The sequence below is a fragment of the Danio rerio genome, chromosome 1 (genome assembly GCF_049306965.1).
Source record: "Danio rerio strain Tuebingen ecotype United States chromosome 1, GRCz12tu, whole genome shotgun sequence".
NCBI lineage: Eukaryota > Metazoa > Chordata > Actinopteri > Cypriniformes > Danionidae > Danio > Danio rerio.
In genome coordinates, this window is record NC_133176.1 from 21,584,938 (window position 1) to 21,606,105 (window position 21,168).

Sequence of the window (21,168 nt, forward strand, 5' to 3'; positions counted from 1 at the left end):
TGCTTTGTTTATACATTTATTTTAATCTATGTCTATCATATATATTTTACAGTGATTAAAAGTTGACACCAGAGGCATGTCTAGAATAGCAGAGCTTTATGTCTTTTAACAATCCTAGTTGACTCCATGGTTATATACCAAAAAGATCTGGTAAGGAATATTTAGAACAAGAATCATTTTATGATATATTAAAATACTTTGTTGGTGTATTCCACAAGTCGCCAATGGTCAGTCGTGGGATCGAACTGGCAACCGTCCACATGGGAGTCGGTTGCTCTACCAAGGAGGCTAAAGACCATGGCCTCTAGCGTCTGTCAATAGAGCACCTGTAGAGGTCAGAGGAGTGAGGTTTACTTGCACAACACTTACCTAGCTGGCCTCCGTTACACTCACCCCCTAAACCTCACTCCCATCCGAGACACGGCACCAATGTCACCTCGCTGGTCCAACACCACTCAACCCACTCCGAGCTGGGATTGAACCGGCAACCGTCCGCATGGGAGTCAGTTGCTTTATCAGGGGAGTGAGGTTTACTTGCACTGCACTTCCTTAGCTGGCCTCCCTTACATATGCATATAATCACTAATGGTCAAGATGATTTGAAGTACCCGGATGAGCCTGTGTTATTCAGTGGTTGTTATCTGGGAAAAACATAGTTTAGTGGTGATTGACCAATCAGAATCAAGTATTCCAGAGAGCCATGTAATAAGAAACATTATTACGTTTGACTTGTATTTAATATATTTTCATGTATAAAAAAATTACTATGATCAAACGCTAGTTATAATGTGGGTACAGAAAGGGATGTTTTGACTCTGACCCTGATACTTTTTATTTTTCTTTATTTTTTTTATTCAAATAGGTGATAAGATTAGATCTGTTTAGGTAAGAAAATAGTAAATTATTAATTGACGTAAATATCTTGGATATCTACATCAGTTGCCATAGTAATGACAATAAGACATAAAACAGGACAAAACAATGAAATAGAGTTTTATCTTGCCATGGTACTGACATCATGTGATGATGCACAACATTCATGCATATGCTTGCTTGTCTTTCCATGCATAGTGAATGCAACTTGTGAGAATAAATGAATGAATGAATAAATGAATGAATTCAGACATGGTTGTAGACACTACTGCGCTTTGTGTGTGGCATTACATTCCTGTTGTGTCCCATATGATGAAAAATATCTTGAAATCTGATGTGACTGAATGCACTGAATTGATTTCAAACAACTGATGGATTAATTTGAATTGCATTTTTTTAATCAAATTAGTTACATATTGTTAATATAAAAATGTTTAATTCTAGACAAATATGTAATGAATAATAATTAATTTAGGAACAATTAAATCAAAAAACAATACAAAAATATAACTAAATTAATTTATCAATGATTAATTAGGAGTTCTAGATTTAATTTAGAGTAATTTAATGTAAAAACAAATTTAATATTCAAATTATTTGTTGTTTTCAATTATTTTGTTGTTATATATTCATCTTTTATTAATTAACAGCAATTCAAAAGCAAACCAGTCATATGCCAAAGAGATCTGCCTGCCTAAACAAACCCAAGGAGGCTTGACCTTGTTTCTTGGGAACAAACTGTCTATTTAGAGGAACACGGGGGCGTTTTTATAACTGAAATGTGTGAAAATAAAAGGAAGATAGAGAGGAGGTAGGAGTGATAAACAGAGATAGGGAAAGAGAGGAGAAGAGTGTCTTCCCCGCATAAAAATGTGAAATATTTTCTTGGGAGGTTCCTGACACACAAAGCCAAAGTGTTCTCAGCAAGAAAAGTGAGTGTGTTCCAGACAGACAGAAAAGGGAGATAATGAGAGGATGAGAGCCAGAGGAAGACAGATCGAGAGGGCAAAGAGGCGTAAAGGGTGATTTAGAGGGAGGAGAGGAATTAGAGAGGAACGGAAAGAGGGGATGGAAAGATCTAGATGTGAATCAGGTTGATTGTTTCAAGATTTTCGGCTGTTATATGCTGACCGGTTTAACAAATGGTACCCAAAAGTGAGCTCTGTAGGTGCGTGTAAGTTTGTTTAATAATCGCTCATGTGAAGGGCTCTCCATTGAGCGGAAAAGCTCTTGTAGAATAAAACGCGTGGGTTCGTGCACATGTCAGAGACCGCAGTTCCACCTCATTTGCTTCTCAACCTTCACTGATTATTGACTGCTGAAGGTTTTGCTTGATTGCCTGTTAATCACAGAAAGAATATAAAAAAGTGTATATAATCTCACAGCTGACTCTTAATTCAGCCCACTGGGATACTTTTAACAACTTATAACACAGTCTGTTTTTCTTTTTTTTCTGTTATGCAGTCCCATTTCCCCAACCCACCAATGTGAAGGTTTCCACATGAAGAAGTGGTTCCATGCTAACATTAACTTGAGAAATGTCAAATGCTGTAATATGCATCAATTTTAGTGAGGAAAACATTATAGCACATATAGTTCTGCCTACATGTTTAATTATTATTATTATTATTATTATTATTATTATTATTATTATTATTATTATTATTATTATTATTATTAGCCATGTAAATGTATGATAAGCAGAAAAAATGCTTGGTTAAATAATCAAAATGTTTTAGAAAAAACATGACAAAAAAACAATTAGAAATCTTTAGCAAGCTTTAAAAAGGATGTCTCATGAAATTAACTATAAATTTACTATTAAAAAAAAAACTTAATGTGGTATTTCAGTTTGTTCTCAAACCTGCACTGCTATAGGTAATTTGGCACATTTTTGAAATATGATCTAGCATATGAAATATGTGTACTAAAATATAGCCCCTTCCAGAAGACAGAATGCATTGTGCCCATTCATCAAATGTGCGATTTGTGCAGCTTGATTGGTCAAACATTATTTTCATACTATTGCAACAATCATAGGTCAGATCCCAGGATTTTCTAATTTATCTGTCAAGAGCAGGGGTGCCCAAACTTTTTCTTATGAAGGGCCAAAAACCAAAAGAGCTGGACCAAAGGTAAATATACCAGAGTATTACATTAAAGCTGCTATGGTAATTTCCTAATTTATTAATATTGAAAAATAAATGGAAAAAATACTTCAATTTTGTACATTTTATCATGAACTTCTTACAATAAAAACATAAACACATTTTTAACACAATTGTGTTCAATGCTGAGTCATGCTGCACCAACCTTTGCCTTGATTTGCATTTTTTTGATTTGCAAGTGACAGTATTTGCATTTTTAAAGATCTTAATCAATGTCAATGTTAATTTTATCTATATAGCACTATTATACACAACCAAAGGTTGACCAATGTGCTGAACAATACAAATTACAAAGAACAAGTATAAAATTAGGGCTAAAACAAACAAATCTAACTGATAGTTATTAGAGCTAAAAACAAACAATTCTCACTGATAAAATGCCAAATCAAAAAGGTAAGTTTTCAACCTAGATTAAAAACAGACAGAGATGATATAGACTTAATACAGAGGGGCAGAGCATTCCACAAAGTAGGACTAGCTACTGCGAAAGCCCGATCACCCAAGCATTTCAGCCTCGACTTTGGAATGTATAATAGTCTCTGGATAGATGACCGAAGAGACCGACCAGGCTGATGCTCAGTCAACAGGTCTGTCAGGTAGGAAGTAGCTAGGCCATTTAGAGATTTAAAAACCAGGAGAAGAATTTTAAAAGTGACACGATAGTGCACAGGCAACCAGTGCAGAGAGTGCAAAACTGGTGTAATGTGGTCATATTTTTTAGTGCCGGTTAAACGCCTTGCAGCAGCATTTTGAAATAGCTGTAAATAGCTGTGGGATAGAGTTGTCTGACTGATCCCAAAATATAGCGCATTACAGTAGTCTAATCTTGAAGAAATAAAAGCATGAATATTTTTTTCTATATTCTTCTAGATAAAATAGGTTTGACTGTTTTTAAAATTCAAAGCTGAAAAAAGCAAGATTTGACCACTGCGTTAATCTGTTTATCAAATCTTAAGCCATCAGTAAATATAACACTCAGATTTTTTACACAAGGCATCATGGAATCATGCACAACATTTAATTAAAACATTTAATTTCATTTGCCTTTTAACTTCATTTGACTTTTAATTTCATTTGACTTTTTTTGTTGCTCAACAATCAAACAAGCAAGCAAACAAACAAAAGTTTATGGTAAATTAGAAATGACGATCTCTGTTGAAAGCATTTGCCCCAACCTTAATTGGCCAAATCAAAGGTTACCATGCGCCAACTTTGACCTGCGGGCCCTACTTTGGGCATCTCTGGTCAAGAATTTAAATGTAAATACTGGAAATAAGGAAAATAATGGGTGCATTCATTTAGTGGGATTCATTTCATGAAAGCTCGCATCATGACAATGCCATTTGTCATTGTTATGCCCACTAGAGGGCACATAACTTTAAAATGTAACTGCGTTTTCAGAAAACAAAAGGACTGTTTTAACTGCTGTCACTCGGCCAAATAATGACAGTGAAAGTTTTTGTTCAAATGTAAATAAAAGCTGAGAAATATTTTTTTCACAATGATGCCTCTTGTACATCGTCTTATCTTTTGGGAGATGTCTGTGTCATTTCCGGTCAAAAAAGAATTAGCTGTTTGAATAAAAGTAATATTAATAATATATCATTTTTTTTATGTTGATTTACGATATGCTACAAATTAGGGATGACAAAGTATTATTACAGTTTTTTCAGTTATTTGGTACATTTCTCAAATAAGAATTGAAATTTGCAAAACAGTAAGTGCATTGCTCAAAACAGCGCATACAAATAACAAAACAGCATGGGTTACCTGCAAAAGCCAGTCTCTTGCTCAAAATCCTTAGTAACTAAATTTCTGTGTCAATGAATGTGTCAGTGTCATCAGAATGACAAGTCCTGTGGCCATTGTGTACTGATAAGACAGTCAAATTACTTTTCATGTTTTCAATATAACAGTGTATTCTGGAGCAATGTTCTGATGTAAACTATGGCTATTTTATTCATTAATTTTTTTTGCTATTTGTACTGTAATTTGTTGACAGATCTTGTCATTGTGATACAGAAAGGTAAAAACAGCACTGCATGGCAGAAAGGAAAAAACAAAACAAAAGTACAAATGTGAACATATATAATCTCCTTTCAGATGTTTTTGTTAGAAAAAGTCAAGATTCTTCTGGGAGAAATTCACCAAATGAAGACAGTTTTAGAAAAGAAGTCTAATGACAATGTATAGAAAAAAAATGCATTATGACTTGTTACAGTTTTTTTTTGTTTGCTTTGATGCAGCCATCAACTGAAACTCCACATTTTCAGCGACATAAACAGCAACACTCATGGTCAAAAATAAACATTTTGCTTGCAAAATGCACATATCACGTCAAAACATTTAAAATATGCAACAAAAGCTAGTTTTACCTTCCAACAACACAACTTGCAAACAAGTATATGAGCTCTTTCAATTAATCATTACACAATGGACAACAAAATACAAAATACAGAACTCAGTGTGAACAGTTTTTCTTGATTGCTTTGATGCAGCCGTCAACTAAAACTCCACTTTTTCAAAACATTTAACACACAGGCCTAAACAGCGGCACTCAAAATACAACAAAATACAAAATACAGCACTCAGTGTGAATCTGTGCACCATTGCTTGCCATTGTAGCCTATTGCCAATGCCATTGGCGTTGTTGTCTTTCTATTTGGGCTGTCAAATTTGCCTTTTTGCTAAGAATTGGATGCAGAATGAGAAACGCTTTGATTACAGTTTTTCTCAATTGCTTTGATGCAGCTGTCAACTGAAACTCCACATTTTCAAAACAGTTAACACGCAGGCCTAAACAGCGGCACTCATGGTCAAAATGACACATTTTGCTTGCAAAAGGCACATACCGTGTCAAAACATTTAAAATATGCAACAAAACCTAGCTTTACCTTCAAACAACACAACTTGCAAACAAGTATATGAGCTCTTTCAATCAATCATTACACAATGGACAACAAAATACAAAATACAGAACTCAGTGTGAATTAGTCCACCATTGCTTGTCATTGTAGCCTATTGCCAATGTCATTTGTTGTCTTTCTATTTGGGCTGTCAAATTTGCCTTTTTGCAAATAATTGGATCCAGAATAAGAAATGCTTTGATTAAACCTATATTGAATTCATGACATTTTTCAAACTGTGGCTGACAACTGAAATACTGTATAAAACAACAGACAAAAGTAATGAAATACTGTAAATATTAGAGAAAACACATGTAAACCAATATACAGTCAAATCTATGGAGAGTAATGGACATAGCCAATAATGACCTCCATCCATGCTGGCACAGAACAACTCAGACCTTCCACCGTTTTTATAATGTTTGCAGACTGTTTGCTAATTGAAGACTTGTGTGAAGGAGTGTCAAACCATTGCTTCGCTGAATTCATACTGATCTTGGTAGTTTCTAATGGTTAGGAATAGATGATTTCTGTTTGGTAACCATAACAAAAACAATGGAGTTTGGACTGCTTGAATGACATCCGTGTTAACTGTTTTGAAAAATGGTGGGGAAAATGTGTCAACCCAATGAGAAAGGGTTTACACATTTGCAAGACCTGTATAAAGAATTTATTTATTTTCCATGAGTAGAATCTCATTCAGCTCATTTAAAATGATAATATGCAACAATATGCTGGAATCTTCTAGAGGAGCTTAGCAGGAAGTCTTTACAGCTTTTCACACTGACCTGCTGAGAGACAAGCAACTCCCTCTGACTTCATAATGACTAAATAAATGAAGCATAAGACTGTAAATCAGTTGGAAAAATCATCTAGTGGGATGGCAGCTTTAACCTTTAGCTGAATTATTTCATTGTTTTGCATTCTTTGAGGATTATCAGTGATTTGAATTTCATAATGAGCGTGCTGGTGTTTTGTATTATTTTGTGATTTATGTGTACAGTGGCATTGCGAAGGCTTGGGTGGGAGCATATTTCGGCGCAGGCTCTGGGCGTGTGTTTTTGGATGAGGTGAGCTGCACCGGAAATGAGCTTTCAATAGAGCAGTGTCCAAAAACTGCCTGGGGGGAGCATAACTGTGACCACTCAGAGGATGCTGGAGTGTCCTGTGTACCACTTACAGGTATAAACACACTTCTGGTTCATTATATGATTTACAGTTGGAGCACCCTGAATTATTAGCCCCCCTGTTTATTTTTTTCCAAAATTTCTGTTTAACGGAGAGAAGATTTTTTCAATACATTTCTAAACATAATAGTTTTAAAAACTCCTTTCTTTGAAATGACGGCAGTAAATAACATACATAATAAAAGACACTTCTATACAGCTTAAAGTGACATTTAAAGGCTTAACTAGGTTAATTAGGTTAACTAGGCAGGTTAGGGTAATTAGACAAGTTATTGTATAGCGATGGTTTGTTCTGTAGGCTATCGAAAAAATATAAAGCTTAAAGGGGATAATAATTTTGTCCCTAAAATGGTGTTTAAAAAATCTAAAACTGCTTTTAATCTAGCCGAAATAAAACAAATAAGACTTTCTCCAGAAGAAAAAATTTCAGACATGCTGTGAAAATTTGCTCTGTTAAGCAATATTTGGAAAATATTTAAGAAAGAAAAAAAAATTGAAAGAGAGGCTTATTATTCTGACGGTAACTGTATGTGTAGGTTTAGGAGCAGAGGGAAATTTGTTCAATTAAAAAAATGTCAAATTCCATTCAGTTCTGTTATTGAAAACACTAACAGTGTTTGTTGACGTGCTTTTTGCTGACATGATGCTGTATAGTTTGGAAGAACTAACGCAATGGTAATGTTTTATACTTAAGTGTGCTTAAGTATTATTTGTTTTAATGTACTTAATATTAAGTATATTGTTTTAAGGACTTGAGTAGAAGCCATTTCACAATCAGATTTATTGTCATATAGTATATTGTGATATATTTCTAAATACACCGACAAGCACTTATAGTAAAGTGAAATACATCTAAATGTCAATATTATAACTTTTTAAAAAATATTTTTAATAAGTTTCTTAAGTTAAAAATGATGTGAAAATGGTACACACAAAGAAAAGAAAAATGAAACAAATGTGTACAGTATATATATGGAGAAGTTAATATTTTCTATTCTCATTCTTTCTGAAACATAGTTTTTTTTACGTGTGGGTCATTTTTAAAACAATCTGCAGTCAAATATCTTTAAACTAATATTTTATTCTCATGTGATCCAGCATGTTATTGAAAAAAAAACAACAACTGTTCACTTGTTTCTGATGTTGTTCCTGACTGTTAGAACCTGACATGTTAACTCAAAACATCTTTTTTCTCTTTAATTTGGTCTGTTTATCAGCAGACATAAGTGCACAGAGAACATCAGAAACTGATTGTGCATTTGTATATGATATTTACTGTCGATAGACCTTGTTCTATTTAGTTTTTAACGCAACACGATCGCATGTGAAGTTCATGTCATGTATAGGCAAGTGACTGAATGGCAGTGTTTTAATGGTACATAGACCTCTGTAGTCTGCTGATGTATACCATGTGTAAACAGATTTCGTTTCTCTTCCTCAGACGGTGCAGTGCGTCTGGTTGGGGGTGTAAAGGGTTATGAAGGGAGACTGGAGGTCCATTACAGAGGACAGTGGGGGACTGTGTGTGATGATGGCTGGACACAGACTAACACACAGGTCGTCTGCAGGCAGCTGGGTTTCAGGTAATGCACAGACAAAAAAAATCTCTTGGATTGCTTTGCTTCTAATACTTCTGAATGTTTCAAGGTCAGAAACAAACAGTAGGAAAAAAACTTAGTTTAATTCAATTCATGTTTATTTCTATAGCGCCTTTACAATGTAGATTGTGTCAAAGTAGCTTAACATAAAGGTTCTAGTAAATTAAAACTGTGTTAGTCCAGTTTTCAGAGTTGAAGCTCAGTTAAGTTCAGTTCAGTGTGGTTTCATTTTTACTGCTGAAAATTCAAACACTGAAGAGCAAATCTATCGATGTGCAGCTCCACAAGTCCCAACCAAGCAAGCCAGTGGCGACAGTGGCGAGGAGCAGACTTGACCAATTGACAAAAAGTGAAGGAAAAAACCTCGAGAGAAACCAGGCTCAGTTGGGCATGACCATTTCTCCTATGGCCAAACTTCCTGTGCAGACTTTGATAAACTAATTAATAAAACTTAATTAATGAACAATAATATTTGGTATAATCAACAAAATTTTGCTGTTCACTCATTAGATGAGCATCCATTTATGTTACTGGAGTATCAGATCTTTTAAGCATTTGTTTTGTTTTTGAGCCATTTTCATTAATGAAATTAACTTACCTTTTTACAATGTGGACACAAGAATACACATTTTTCAACTGTTAGAAACTCTAATCTGTAGATTAATTTTCAATATATCATGTGCTTATTATTGGTTTTGTTAATTGTGTTGTGTTGATACAGGTCAGGGGAGAGTGTATCAGCAGGGCGGTTTGGGATAGCGGCAGGTCCTGTTCTTCTGGATGATGTGCGCTGTACTGGAAAAGAGCCCACGGTCACACACTGCAGCCGGAGGGGTTGGTTTAAACATGACTGCACTCACAGACAGGATGTAGCCATTGTGTGCAGCCCCCAACGCTCCAGACATGGAGTACCCAACAGTAAGAGCTCTGAAACACACACAAACATACACACTTTAACAAAGCCTTACACATTCCCCCCTTAGAGAGACAGAAACAATCCAAACACTGAGGGAAACATTGTGCATCTCACAGCCATAAATATGACAAGAATGACCTGTGACCAGATACTGTTTAAAATTTGTGGAAAATGATTCTTTCTTTTGTTTTAACTCCTAAAACATGTTTATTCTGATCTTTACATCTAAAGAGTTTTATTTGACTAGGTAAAGATAATAAATTTGATATAGCTACGACATGAAAAAGTTATTATAGGAACAGAGTTGACATTAGACTTACTTGTATTTCGGTATTCAATATCATTATGAGATCTAAAACTAACATTTAAAACAGTTAATATAACAACTTTGAGAATGGTTATTTCGGTAATTTGATTTCAATTATCGTGAAAATGAATGTTTCAGTTTTCAAAATCTTATTTCGATGGGCATCATCTGTATGTTTATGACATATAACAATGTAATAAACATATTGATGTTCAGTATTACCACTGAAAGTCTTAATTAGTTGCAAAGTACAAAGTATTTTTAATCAATGTAAATGTTCACCAAATGTTCACACAAACACATATTGTCAATTAATATATATATATATATATATATATATATATATATATATATATATATATATATATATATATATATATATATATATATATATATATATATATATATATATATATTAGGGATGTGCGGAGCAGCCGGTATTTGTATTTGTATTTGTATTTGTTGAGGGGGGAAAAGTATTTGTATTTGTATTTGTATTCGAGTAAAATTCAAAATGGCGCAAAAATATATATTTTTTTCTATTACACTTCTAATTTACGTTATAGTGAAAGTATTGTTTAATTATACCCATTATATAAATTATAGATATGCAATATTGGTTGTTGTTTTTGAACATGTGATAAGAAATGTCATTGAAAAGAAAATAACATAGAAGCCATTATCTCATCCATGGTTAAACCAACAACTAATAAAATACCATTGTGAATATTATGAACCCCACCACCACCGTTCTTGTTGAAGGACACTGAATAGACAGAATAAAAACAAATAATACTTCAAAAAACTGTTCTTCTTCTGAAAGAACTTCTTTCCAATGCACAGAATTCCAAAAACTAAAATTAACTAAATAAATCTAAATAAAACCCTGCCTGGGGGATCTGGCAGAACAAAAGTATTCTATATAATACTAAAAGATACAGCCCTGCTATTGTCATCTGCCTGCCACAAAACAGACACAAAGTTTTTTTTTTTTTTTTTTTATGTTTGAAACTGACTTGCTGGGGCAGAATGTGGCTTTGTTGATGGTTTGGTGCTTGTGGAGGATTTAGCAGAACATAGCTGTGCTGATTGAGGGGATTGATGCTTGTGGGGAGTTCACAGACAGTATCAGGAGAGGATGCTTTTAGTGCATGTGATAATACATTACATAGAAGGTTGCGCGGTGGCACAGTGAGTAGCACTGTCGCCTGACAGCAAGAAGGTTGCTGGTTCGAGCCCCGACTGGGTTCTCCCTATGTTGGCGTGGGTTTCCTCCGGGTGCTCCGGTTTCCCCCACACTCCAAACACATGCAATACAGGTGAATTGGGTAAGCTAAATTGTCCCTATTGAATGTGTGTGAAAGAGAGTGTATGGATGTTTCCCAGTGCTGGGTAGCAGTTGGAAGGGCAGCCACTGCGTAAAACATATGCTGGATAAATTGGTGGTTCATTCCACTGTGGCAACCCCAGATTGATAAAGGGATTTAGCCGAAAAGAAATGAATGAATGATTATGGATAGAAGATGTTAACAGATGTTTAATATCTCTGCCTCTGCTGATTTCACTTTTGCAAACATTATACAGTATCACTTTGTTTTATCTGCAGCACCACTGACTGTAAAATTCTTCCACACAGAACATGAAGGTTTTTTTTTTCTTTTGACTTGTGGAGGACCAAGAAATGGCTCAGCAGCAGTCTCATTTTTTCATAGTGCCAAAATGTATTTGAGGAGTTTTAAGTTAATAAAAAGTGACGGGAAGCTATGCTAAGGTTAACTAGCCTATAGCATATATCTTGCTGTCTGCAAAAGACAGTAATGTAGACGTACCATATAACTCCCATAGGTGCATACTATTCGACACAACTGCAAAAGCATCGTTTTAACCTTTATAAACGAACGTTAACGTTACTCTGTCAACAGTCTATTGTCTAAATTACCGCGCTAACAGAGCTAACGTTGCGTAAACAGAGCACCCAGTTGCAGACGTCCGATCAAACTCCGCTTCAACTCTGCTACAAGTTTATAAACTGCCTTTGGAACCCAATTAAGGTACAAAAATCTATTTAACAAAAATAATGATGCAGTGAAGTATTTTTTTCGCTCAGCCGAGCCTTCTGTCTGTTGCTGTGGAGAAGCGCCCTCCTACTTCTGACTGAGCGTCTCTCTCTCTCTCTCTCTCTCTCTCTCTCTCTCTCACTCTCACTCACACGGGCATGCACTGTGGTCTCATGAGGAAGCGCTGTTTTTTGATATAGTGTTTTTCTTGCTCCCGAATACAAATAATTTTTCAAGTATTTGTTCGAATTAAGTATTCGTAAAAACACGATATTCGTGCCTTTCCGAATATCGTATTCGGGTTCGGCTCCACCCTTAATATATATATATATATATATATATATATATATATATATATATATATATATATATATATATATATATATATATATATATATATATATATATATATATATATATATATAATGGAATTGGTATAATTTGCCAGGTTTAATAATACTTAACAATATGTTTTTTACTTGAAAATTATACAGACTATCAACTGTACAGAATCTCACTGGCAACATAGGCTCATGCTGAAAACATAGCTCTATATACAACCCGGGCTCATTGTGGAAACGTAGCCCCGCGGACGTTTCTGCAGACCGCAAAATACGTCCCGGGAGGTACGTATTCGAGCAGTTTTTGTTTTTGCGAATCCGTGAGAGGCCGCTGTGGGAGCTTTTTCGTGTCTCGAACGCCATTCGGAAGCGCGTGCCGTTCGCGCCTGCGTTGTTCTTGCGTGAAAAGCCACCGGAGGCCGCTGTGGAGCGACCGTCTATCCGACTGACTGGCTGAACAACTGAACGATCAACCGGGCGGGCGGCCAGTCGGCTGACCTAGTCGCCCTCCTCTTTCTCCTCCTCCTTCCCTAAACCCAAGTGACGATTTGCAAAAGCCGTCCAGAAAAAAAAAAAAAAGCAAAAGCCCTTGTCTTTGTTTTTGACCGCGTTTTCGGATCTCACCGCGTTCTCGCCCTTATTTTTTGGATTCTGTTTTTCATCTTACCTGATTTCTGGAACTGCTCTTCCCCGGACTCGATCCCGGTCGTCCCTGTGGCCGGCTCCTCCTCTTCCGAACCTCCGCTCCGCCGACGTGACACTGTGAGCTAAGCGGACAAACTGATTGCAGCGGGAAAGCCCTCCACACAGAGGAGGAGCGGCGCAGAGAGGAGTTTGTCGAGAGAGGAGTTTAAGATGCAGAGAGGAGTTTGACGGGGTTCCAGTCCAGCGAAGAACATCTCCAGAAAGTGGTTAAGACAAAAATAGAAGCCAAAAAAATAAAATAAAAAAGTAAATAACAGAGTGAGAATGTGGTAAAATCTGAAAACATGGTAAAAATCAGGCGAGGGCTTTACTTTTTTTAGATTGCTTTTGGGTTTAAGGAAGTGGGTGGGTGCTGGTCAATTAGTGATTTTTAAAACACTATTGGTTGGGTTTAAGGAAGGAGAAGGGTGGTTCAGTCGATCGGTCAGTCAGTCAGTCTTTCAGTTAGTCAGTCGACAGCGGCCTCTGGTGGATTTACTTGAGAAGAGCAGGCGTGAATGGCAGTCGCAAGACAAATACAAAGCGGGCTCTGGTATATGTGTGTAAACAAAAACGCCAAAAAATGTACGTCCTGGGACGTATTTGGCACTTTCCAGAAATGTATATAGGGCTACATTTTCAGAATGAGTCTGGGTTGCTCACTGGAAGTAGTAGGTCATCTGGATACTTCTCACCTACTATTTTTCAATTACTGTGAATTCAGACATTCCAATTGGCTCACATGCTGCTTTTCACATATTATATAGTAGGGAAGTATGTGATTTCAGACAGACCACATGTGTTTCAGATACATGAGCTAATATACTTTTCTATGCGGACTTATGAGGAGTTATGATTATCATAATTGGTTGCCGTGGTGATGTCTCCACATCTGTAAACCAGGTGGCAGAATGGATAGTGTATTCACATCTTTTACACAGTCATAAAACCTGAATATCCATCCCTGAGAAGGTCTGTCTGTAAGCTGAATGTTACATTACACACACTACTGCATATATATGTAAGCAAAATCCACACAGAGAGAAATGATCTGACAGATTCTTAGTAGAAAGAATTCTCGGTAAGCTCATTAAGAGCTTTGGTTCAGCAAGATGTATTAACCATCTCAAGACATGCGACAGACCAGTTCTGCTCATGGTCAGAGGGCATGAAGTCAGACGTTTAACAAGTACAGCTGCCATTAAACTTATCATGCCTGACTCCTGCTAAGCTTTATAAAGAGCTGATGATTTTACCTGACCCAGACAGACACACAATTACACACAGTACATATGGAAAAAACTCCTATACATCCAGACGACCATATTCCCTTCATTTTCATGATTTCAGCTCTGAACTAGACTGTTTAAATGAAATTATGTTTAGGCCCAATCCCAGCTTCACTCCTTAGTCCTTCCCCTTACCCCTAGCTCTTGTTTTGCAAGTTCACGTGAAAGGGTAAGGGTGTCCCAATTCTGTTTAGCTTGAAGGCGTAAGGGGAAACACTAGCTATATAGCTTTATACCAGCAGAATACACCAGCTACAGCGGCAACATGGCTGCACACGGAGATCAGGAGTTGCACAAATTAGTATTTTTTGTAATTAATTTGAATTTTTACAACAAACAAGCTTATGTTTTAATATATTCATAACCACGTTTGTGTTTTACTGTCATGCTTTAAAAAACACGCTAAAATAAAAACCGCTAAATATCTGTAATCCATAATAATAACTCCTGTACAGCAGTCCCACAACATTCTGTCTCTTGATGACACTCGAATACCCATCCTCACCATCGTCTGATCTCATATGAAGCAAGAGATCGCGATGATACATGACGTGTGCAGGTGTTGTAGTGCTGTCCCATTTTGTAGGCGTAAATTTTGAAGCCCTTCTGCTTCACAATCTGTTTCAAGGGCCAAGGAGAAGCGGAAGGAAAAGGGATAAGAGTACAAAACTAGAATTGGGATTGGGCCTTAACATAATATAAATATAAGCAATTAAAATGAAACAATGCCATTTAGTAAAAACATTTAAAAATATATAATACTGTAATACTGTAATAATAATGTAAATGTGTACATTTTGTAAGTAAATTCATGAAATTTAGAAAATATTAATACAGTGCATAATGTAAAAGTAATAGATATTTTAGTTTTATATTTTTTGTTTTAGGGTCCTATCATACACCAGTTCAATAAGGCGCAAGACGTGTTTGGAGCGATTTGTTGCTATTTTCAGATCAGCGAAACCCTAATTTTCACATTTTGCGCCACATTGTTTAAAGGAGTGGTCCACTACGATATCATATTTTAAACTTTAGCTAATGTGTAATGTAGTTGTGTAAACATAAACAACATCTCTGAATGTAAAAAGCTCAAAGTTCAATGCAAAGGGAGACCTTGGTTATACAGAGTTAGCTTAGCAAAGCCTACAATGAACGAATTTTGGGGACTACAAAATATACCGGCCCTTGTGAGATCACAAAGGTTCTTTTACTGCGCACATACACTGCGCAGCTAAGGGCCATGGCCAGAGGCGATGTAACATTATAGCAGAGATAGAGGTAAAATGCGTCCAAACACTGCTGTTTCCACAGAGCTTCGTCTGTTTCTGTATTTGGGCTTCTAAAGGACACGACACAAAGATAGAAGTGCTTACAGTTTAATATTAATTATGTTCCAGAGAATTATAAAATACATAGGAAGCATGATTTGACAAAACAGCTCCAGAATCTCTCCCAGTTCAGTGCTGGATTTGGTTAAAATCTCCTCAAAGCAGGAGCTGTGAACTACAACCTGTAAGTGTTTTTATTTGTTAAAATTGATCATGACATGTACAGTGTCTAGCGTTAACGGTATGCTTCAGCAAAGATGTAAACAACAGGACACGCTGTTTTGCAACGCAAATGATTTAGCTACAAATTCATATTTATCAGTCAAACTGGTGTAAACACACACACACATTTCACCAGCACATGCATCATCTCTCTATGTGTGTGCGCGACTGCATTGATTCTCTTTAGGCAGTTGTTCCATGCATTTTACATCTCAGATAATGAAGTCGCAAAAGATATGTGAATGATTCATATTACTTACACCTGCATATTCCGGATATATATGAAAGACGTCGTGTAACATCGCGTCAAGTTAAAAAAAAAATACAGGAGAGCTCACCTAACTCGTGTAGCAGCAGAAAAATAAATCAAGGCTCAAACAGCCTTATTCTGTCACGATATATTACAGAAAATAACTTAATCCTAGCATCAGAGAAAAAGAAAAAGAAATTCCTGCGTATATGCGCTTGTTACAGAAAGTTTACACATTCACACACAAACATAGACACACACTGGGGATCTCTCTTAAAGGAGCCGCACCCCATTTTTACACGGTACAGACACATGTCAGATTTTATTTTAGAGAGCAGGCAGGAGGTTGTCTGACTGTTTACACAGCAGAAAAGCTTGTGCTTGTACGGGCGTGACGTGGAGCCGATCCACGAATCGCAGCACATTATGACGATGACCAATCAGAGTCACTTGAAGGCGGGCCTTTCAGAGGAACTAGGAAATATATTAGTCGTTTTCATGTCAGCAGAGTAGCTGTAAATAATCAAAGTGAGATATATGAAAAAAATACCATGATTTCCTTCAAGTGAAACATGAGCACACATTGCTTTGCATCTTATAAACACAACCAAGTCTTAAAATTACATTCTACTACACCCCTAAAAAGGTCTAAAAAGGAGGTGTGTTAAGCCGCATTGTTGCCGTGTTGCTATATTGAGGAACTGAAATAGACCAAGCCATCAACCAACTAAAACTTTAGCTGCGTCCCAAATTGCATACTTGTGCACTGTTCTTAGCCATTTTTTAGTTTAAATAGTGTGTAAGTAGTGGGGTAATACTGAAACCTCTAAAAATATGAAGTTCACTTTATTTACCTGGATGATGCACAAATGTGTAATGATGGACACTTCACGCACTCATGTAGCAGAAGGGGCAGAGCTTTCGGATAACTTTATTTATTTTGGAGGGTGAAAGCAAAAGACCTACGAAACCTGACAGTCATTCCAAAGAGGAAATTGGTGAGACGATTGTCTTGGAGCAGTTACTCCGGGTCCTACCACATGAGGTGCGGATGTGGGTAAAGGAACACGAGCCAACAACAGGACTTGAGGCTGCAAAACTGGCACAGCAATATATTAATGCTCACCGAGGCATTCAGCGTTCTCAACCACTTAAAGGTACTGTTAAAAACTTTGTTGGTAATCGCACTGAACCTAAACAGAACTATGAACATGTTCCAGCACAGAACACTGACACTGGGAAGGGGTTGGTGTGCTTTCACTGCCAGCAGCCAGGGCACAAAGCTCTTGTGTGTCCTGTGCGTAAAGCTAAATTGACTGGATTTTGTTATGTTCCAAGGGAAGGGGACAGTGACAGTATTACAGCTCACAAAGTGCAGTATGTGAAAGCTTCTGTGAATGGACATAATGTAAATGCCATGTTGGACACTGGTAGCTCAATGTCATTGATAAAGCGGAGTCATGTCACACATGTGCCTTATTCAACTATGGTGAATGTACAATGCGTTCACGGGGATGTAAAATCGTATCCACAAATTGAAGTGAATGTGGGGGTACAAGACCAATTGTATTTACTAAATGTTGCAGTTGTCGATGACCTACCTGCTGATATGATTTTGGGAAGAGATATACCAGTGTTAAGTGAACTGTTAAACATGAACTGTGATACAAAATTGCCTATAAATGTCGCACTGTCATGTCCGGTGGTAACACGGGCCCAAACAAAAACAGGTCTGCAGCCATTGCCTGACTTCCATGATAGTCTGTTGCAATGCGGGACCAAAGGCCCCAAAAAAACACGCCGTCAAAAGCGGCTGGAAAAAGGGCTTGGTACTCCAGCCCCAGAAACACAAACTGAGGGTCTGGAAACTCATAGTTGGGAAATCCCAAAGGACATTGCTAGCCTGCAGAGGGCTGATAAAACATTGACTGGGTTATTTGCTAAGGCCAATGAGGACAAAATGGACTTATGTGGGGAGAAGTATGTTATAATTAATGATGTTTTGTACATGCAAACCTCTGAATCCACACGTTTGGTTGTCCCTACATGTTGTCGTCATGTGGTTCTGTCTGTAGCACATAACATACCGTGGGCAGGGCACCTTGCATTCCAAAAGACATATGCATGCATTAGTTCACGTTTCATATGGCCTTCCATGTATACTGATGTACAGAGTTATTGCACCACATGCCCCACCTGTCAAAAGACAAGCACTGTGCGTCACCAGGGTAAGGCCCCATTACTTCCTTTGCCTGTAATCTCTGTGCCGTTTCAGCGCATCGCGATGGATATCGTGGGCCCACTGGAGAGGAGTACATCTGGACATCAGTACATTCTGGTCATCAGTGACTATGCCACCAGGTACCCTGAGGCTTTCCCTCTGCGATCCATCACCACCGCCAAGGTAATCAATGCCCTAATACAGCTGTTCTCTAGAGTAGGAATACCCAATGAAATACTTACAGACCAAGGAACCAACTTTACTTCCCGACTGATGAAGATGATGCATCGTCAACTGGGCATCACTGCAATCAAAACTACCCCATACCACCCACAGACAGACGGATTAGTAGAGCGGTTCAATCAAACACTGAAGAACATGCTTCGCAAGTTTGTGTCAGAGACTGGAAAGGACTGGGATAAATGGCTACCGTTTCTGATGTTTGCCTACAGGGAGGTGCCTCAAGCTTCGACGGGATTTTCTCCATTTGAGCTCCTGTATGGATGGCGGGTTCAAGGACCACTGGATCTCCTTCGAAAGAACTGGGAGACCACTTCGTCTGATGAGGTGACGGAGAAGGCAAAAGGTATTGTGCAATACGTCCTTGAGATGAGAGACCGTCTGGAGACCTACAGAGAGAAGGCCCAAGAGAACCTCAAGAAGGCCCAGAAGACACAGAAACTGTGGTACGACCAGAATGCCCGAACTCGTGAGCTGCTGCCAGGACAGAAGGTTTTGTTACTGCTTCCCACCTCGACGAATCAACTACTGGTGAAGTGGCAAGGGCCCTATACAGTACTTCGAAGACTGGGACCAGTAACATATGAAGTTCATCACCCTGATAAAGGCAAAGAAAAGCAAACGTATCACATTAATCTATTGAAGGAGTGGAAGGAGCCACCTAACAAGGAGACATCGTTGCTGATCAGGAAAGTGGAGGAGGTAGAGGAGGAGGATCTACTGGAGCAGAGAGGTGCAGAGCCGGCACAAACCACAGGAGTGGGGCTAAATCATTTGGTGTCAGAAGTGAGATGGCAACTCGCAAGACGTCTAAGAGAGGCAGGAAGCCTAAAGCGGGGCTTCGTTCACAGACTGGAGCCCTTAGCAAGGAGGATGGGGCATGGGCGTCAGCTGAGTCTACGGAGACGGAGTTGGAGGAGGAACTTCCTCCCGTTCGACCCAAGTCCACATCACCGCAAGTCACAAAACCTGTTTCTTCTCCTGAAGCAAAGACTTCATCTACTGGAGGTGGGATGTATGCATTAATGAGGGACTTTCTTGACTCACAAGCAGAGCGGGAGCAGCGTTACCTAACAGAGCTACAGAGTTTTAAAGGGTCAGTTCACCTGGCGAGCGAGCGAGCTACTGTGGTGCCGTAAGCGATCTATAACTTGTACATTTTTATTGTGATTGTACATATATCGTTTTGTTTGTTGTTTATTTTTCTTTTATTTTTGTTTGTTTGCTACTTTGCTGGGTTTTGGGTTTCACTCTCGTACACTGTAAATAAACCATCACTTTACACGTTATATCAGCGAGTTGTGCCATCATTTTGAGGTTTTCTCATTTTTTTATATCCTTTGAGAACCCACTACGAGCCTTCCTGGCTCGTAAACCTCACATTTGGAGAGTGATTATAGCGCCACCCGATGGTGAATGCGGTTACACTCATGGCAGGTATTATTTGATAGTTTGGTCATTTATTTCACTGATTTGGCAACCGTCAAACGTCATCAGGGAAATGGTTTGAATTTCCGCTTAGTAAAAAACATTTGTGCTCCATTTGGGATGACACTACATACATATAGTCTGCTGTTAAGTGTGTAAGTGCATAAGTACATAGTGCATGAGTGCATGAGTGCATAGTGTATAGTGTGCCATTTGAGAAGCAGCTCTGGTCTAAATCTAGCGCAGAGCTTGTTAGTTATGCGCCTATGCAGATCCAAAACACACACACATTGGATGTACAGCAATACACAAATATCTTTACATATGAAAAAAACTTAAAACGTGTGTTTGGATGTAACCCATTTTTTTGACCACACTTATTATTGTTATTATTGTTCATTTATATGCTTGTTGGAAGTTAGAGTTGAAATTAGAAATAGTTTTGAAACAAATCTTTACGCTTAACAGACTAAACTAAATATGTGGGCTAATAGATGTGTTCATTGGAGTGCGTACAACACCGTTTTCCAACACGTTTTGCACAAAAATAAAGCAGTAAAGTAAAGAGAAAAAGTAAAGAAAAGAGAAAATAAAGAGGCATGGTATGGTACAACTGACTCTTAAAAAGTATCAGAGGTAAGGCTTAGATTGGTTTAATGCATGTTATGGTCAAAATGCACCCATAACTCATTAAGAGAATAAGCACAAGCCTGTTAGTCCATGCGCCAGGGCGCAAAACGTATTTTTCTGTCCTTAAAATAGCAAACGTTTTGCAAGTAGATCGTTAAACTAGAGCCCTTAGTTTTTGATTTTCACAAAATAATAAACTGACAGATATATAGGGATGCAAGTCTAAAACTTTTCTACTTTAATATCAGTTAATTTAACGTTCAAACTAAATGAATTCTTATTTTATAGTGGGGTCCTCCATTCATGTGTTTCACTGAATGAAATGTCCTGAAATAGCATTACCCTCACATTTTTCTGCTGCTTTTCTCTTCCTCGCTTTGTTTTCTTTTATTTCCCCTCTATCCCAGAACTCTTTTGTAAAATTCAGCAGACAGAGAAAGAGAATGAATGTGTGTGTAATAGATCCAAATGGGCAGATGGCCAGTCAGAGTGTGAATAACAAAATGAGTGACAACACTGGAAC

General features: G+C 37.6%; 1 protein-coding gene across 3 annotated transcripts in view; it reads left to right on the forward strand.

Moving 5' to 3' along the window:
- prss12 (serine protease 12) overlaps nucleotides 1-21,168 on the forward strand; it is a 75,640-nt gene that overhangs the window by 10,793 nt on the left and 43,679 nt on the right. For all 3 annotated transcript variants that reach the window (XR_012406014.1, XM_073950650.1, XM_073950642.1), the window contains exons 5-7: nucleotides 6,951-7,129; nucleotides 8,576-8,717; nucleotides 9,454-9,650. Coding sequence is in view for 2 of the 3 variants with exons in the window: in XM_073950650.1 (XP_073806751.1) it covers nucleotides 6,951-7,129; nucleotides 8,576-8,717; nucleotides 9,454-9,650 (518 nt within the window). In the remaining variant the exon portion in view is untranslated. The remainder of the gene's footprint in view (nucleotides 1-6,950; nucleotides 7,130-8,575; nucleotides 8,718-9,453; nucleotides 9,651-21,168) is intronic.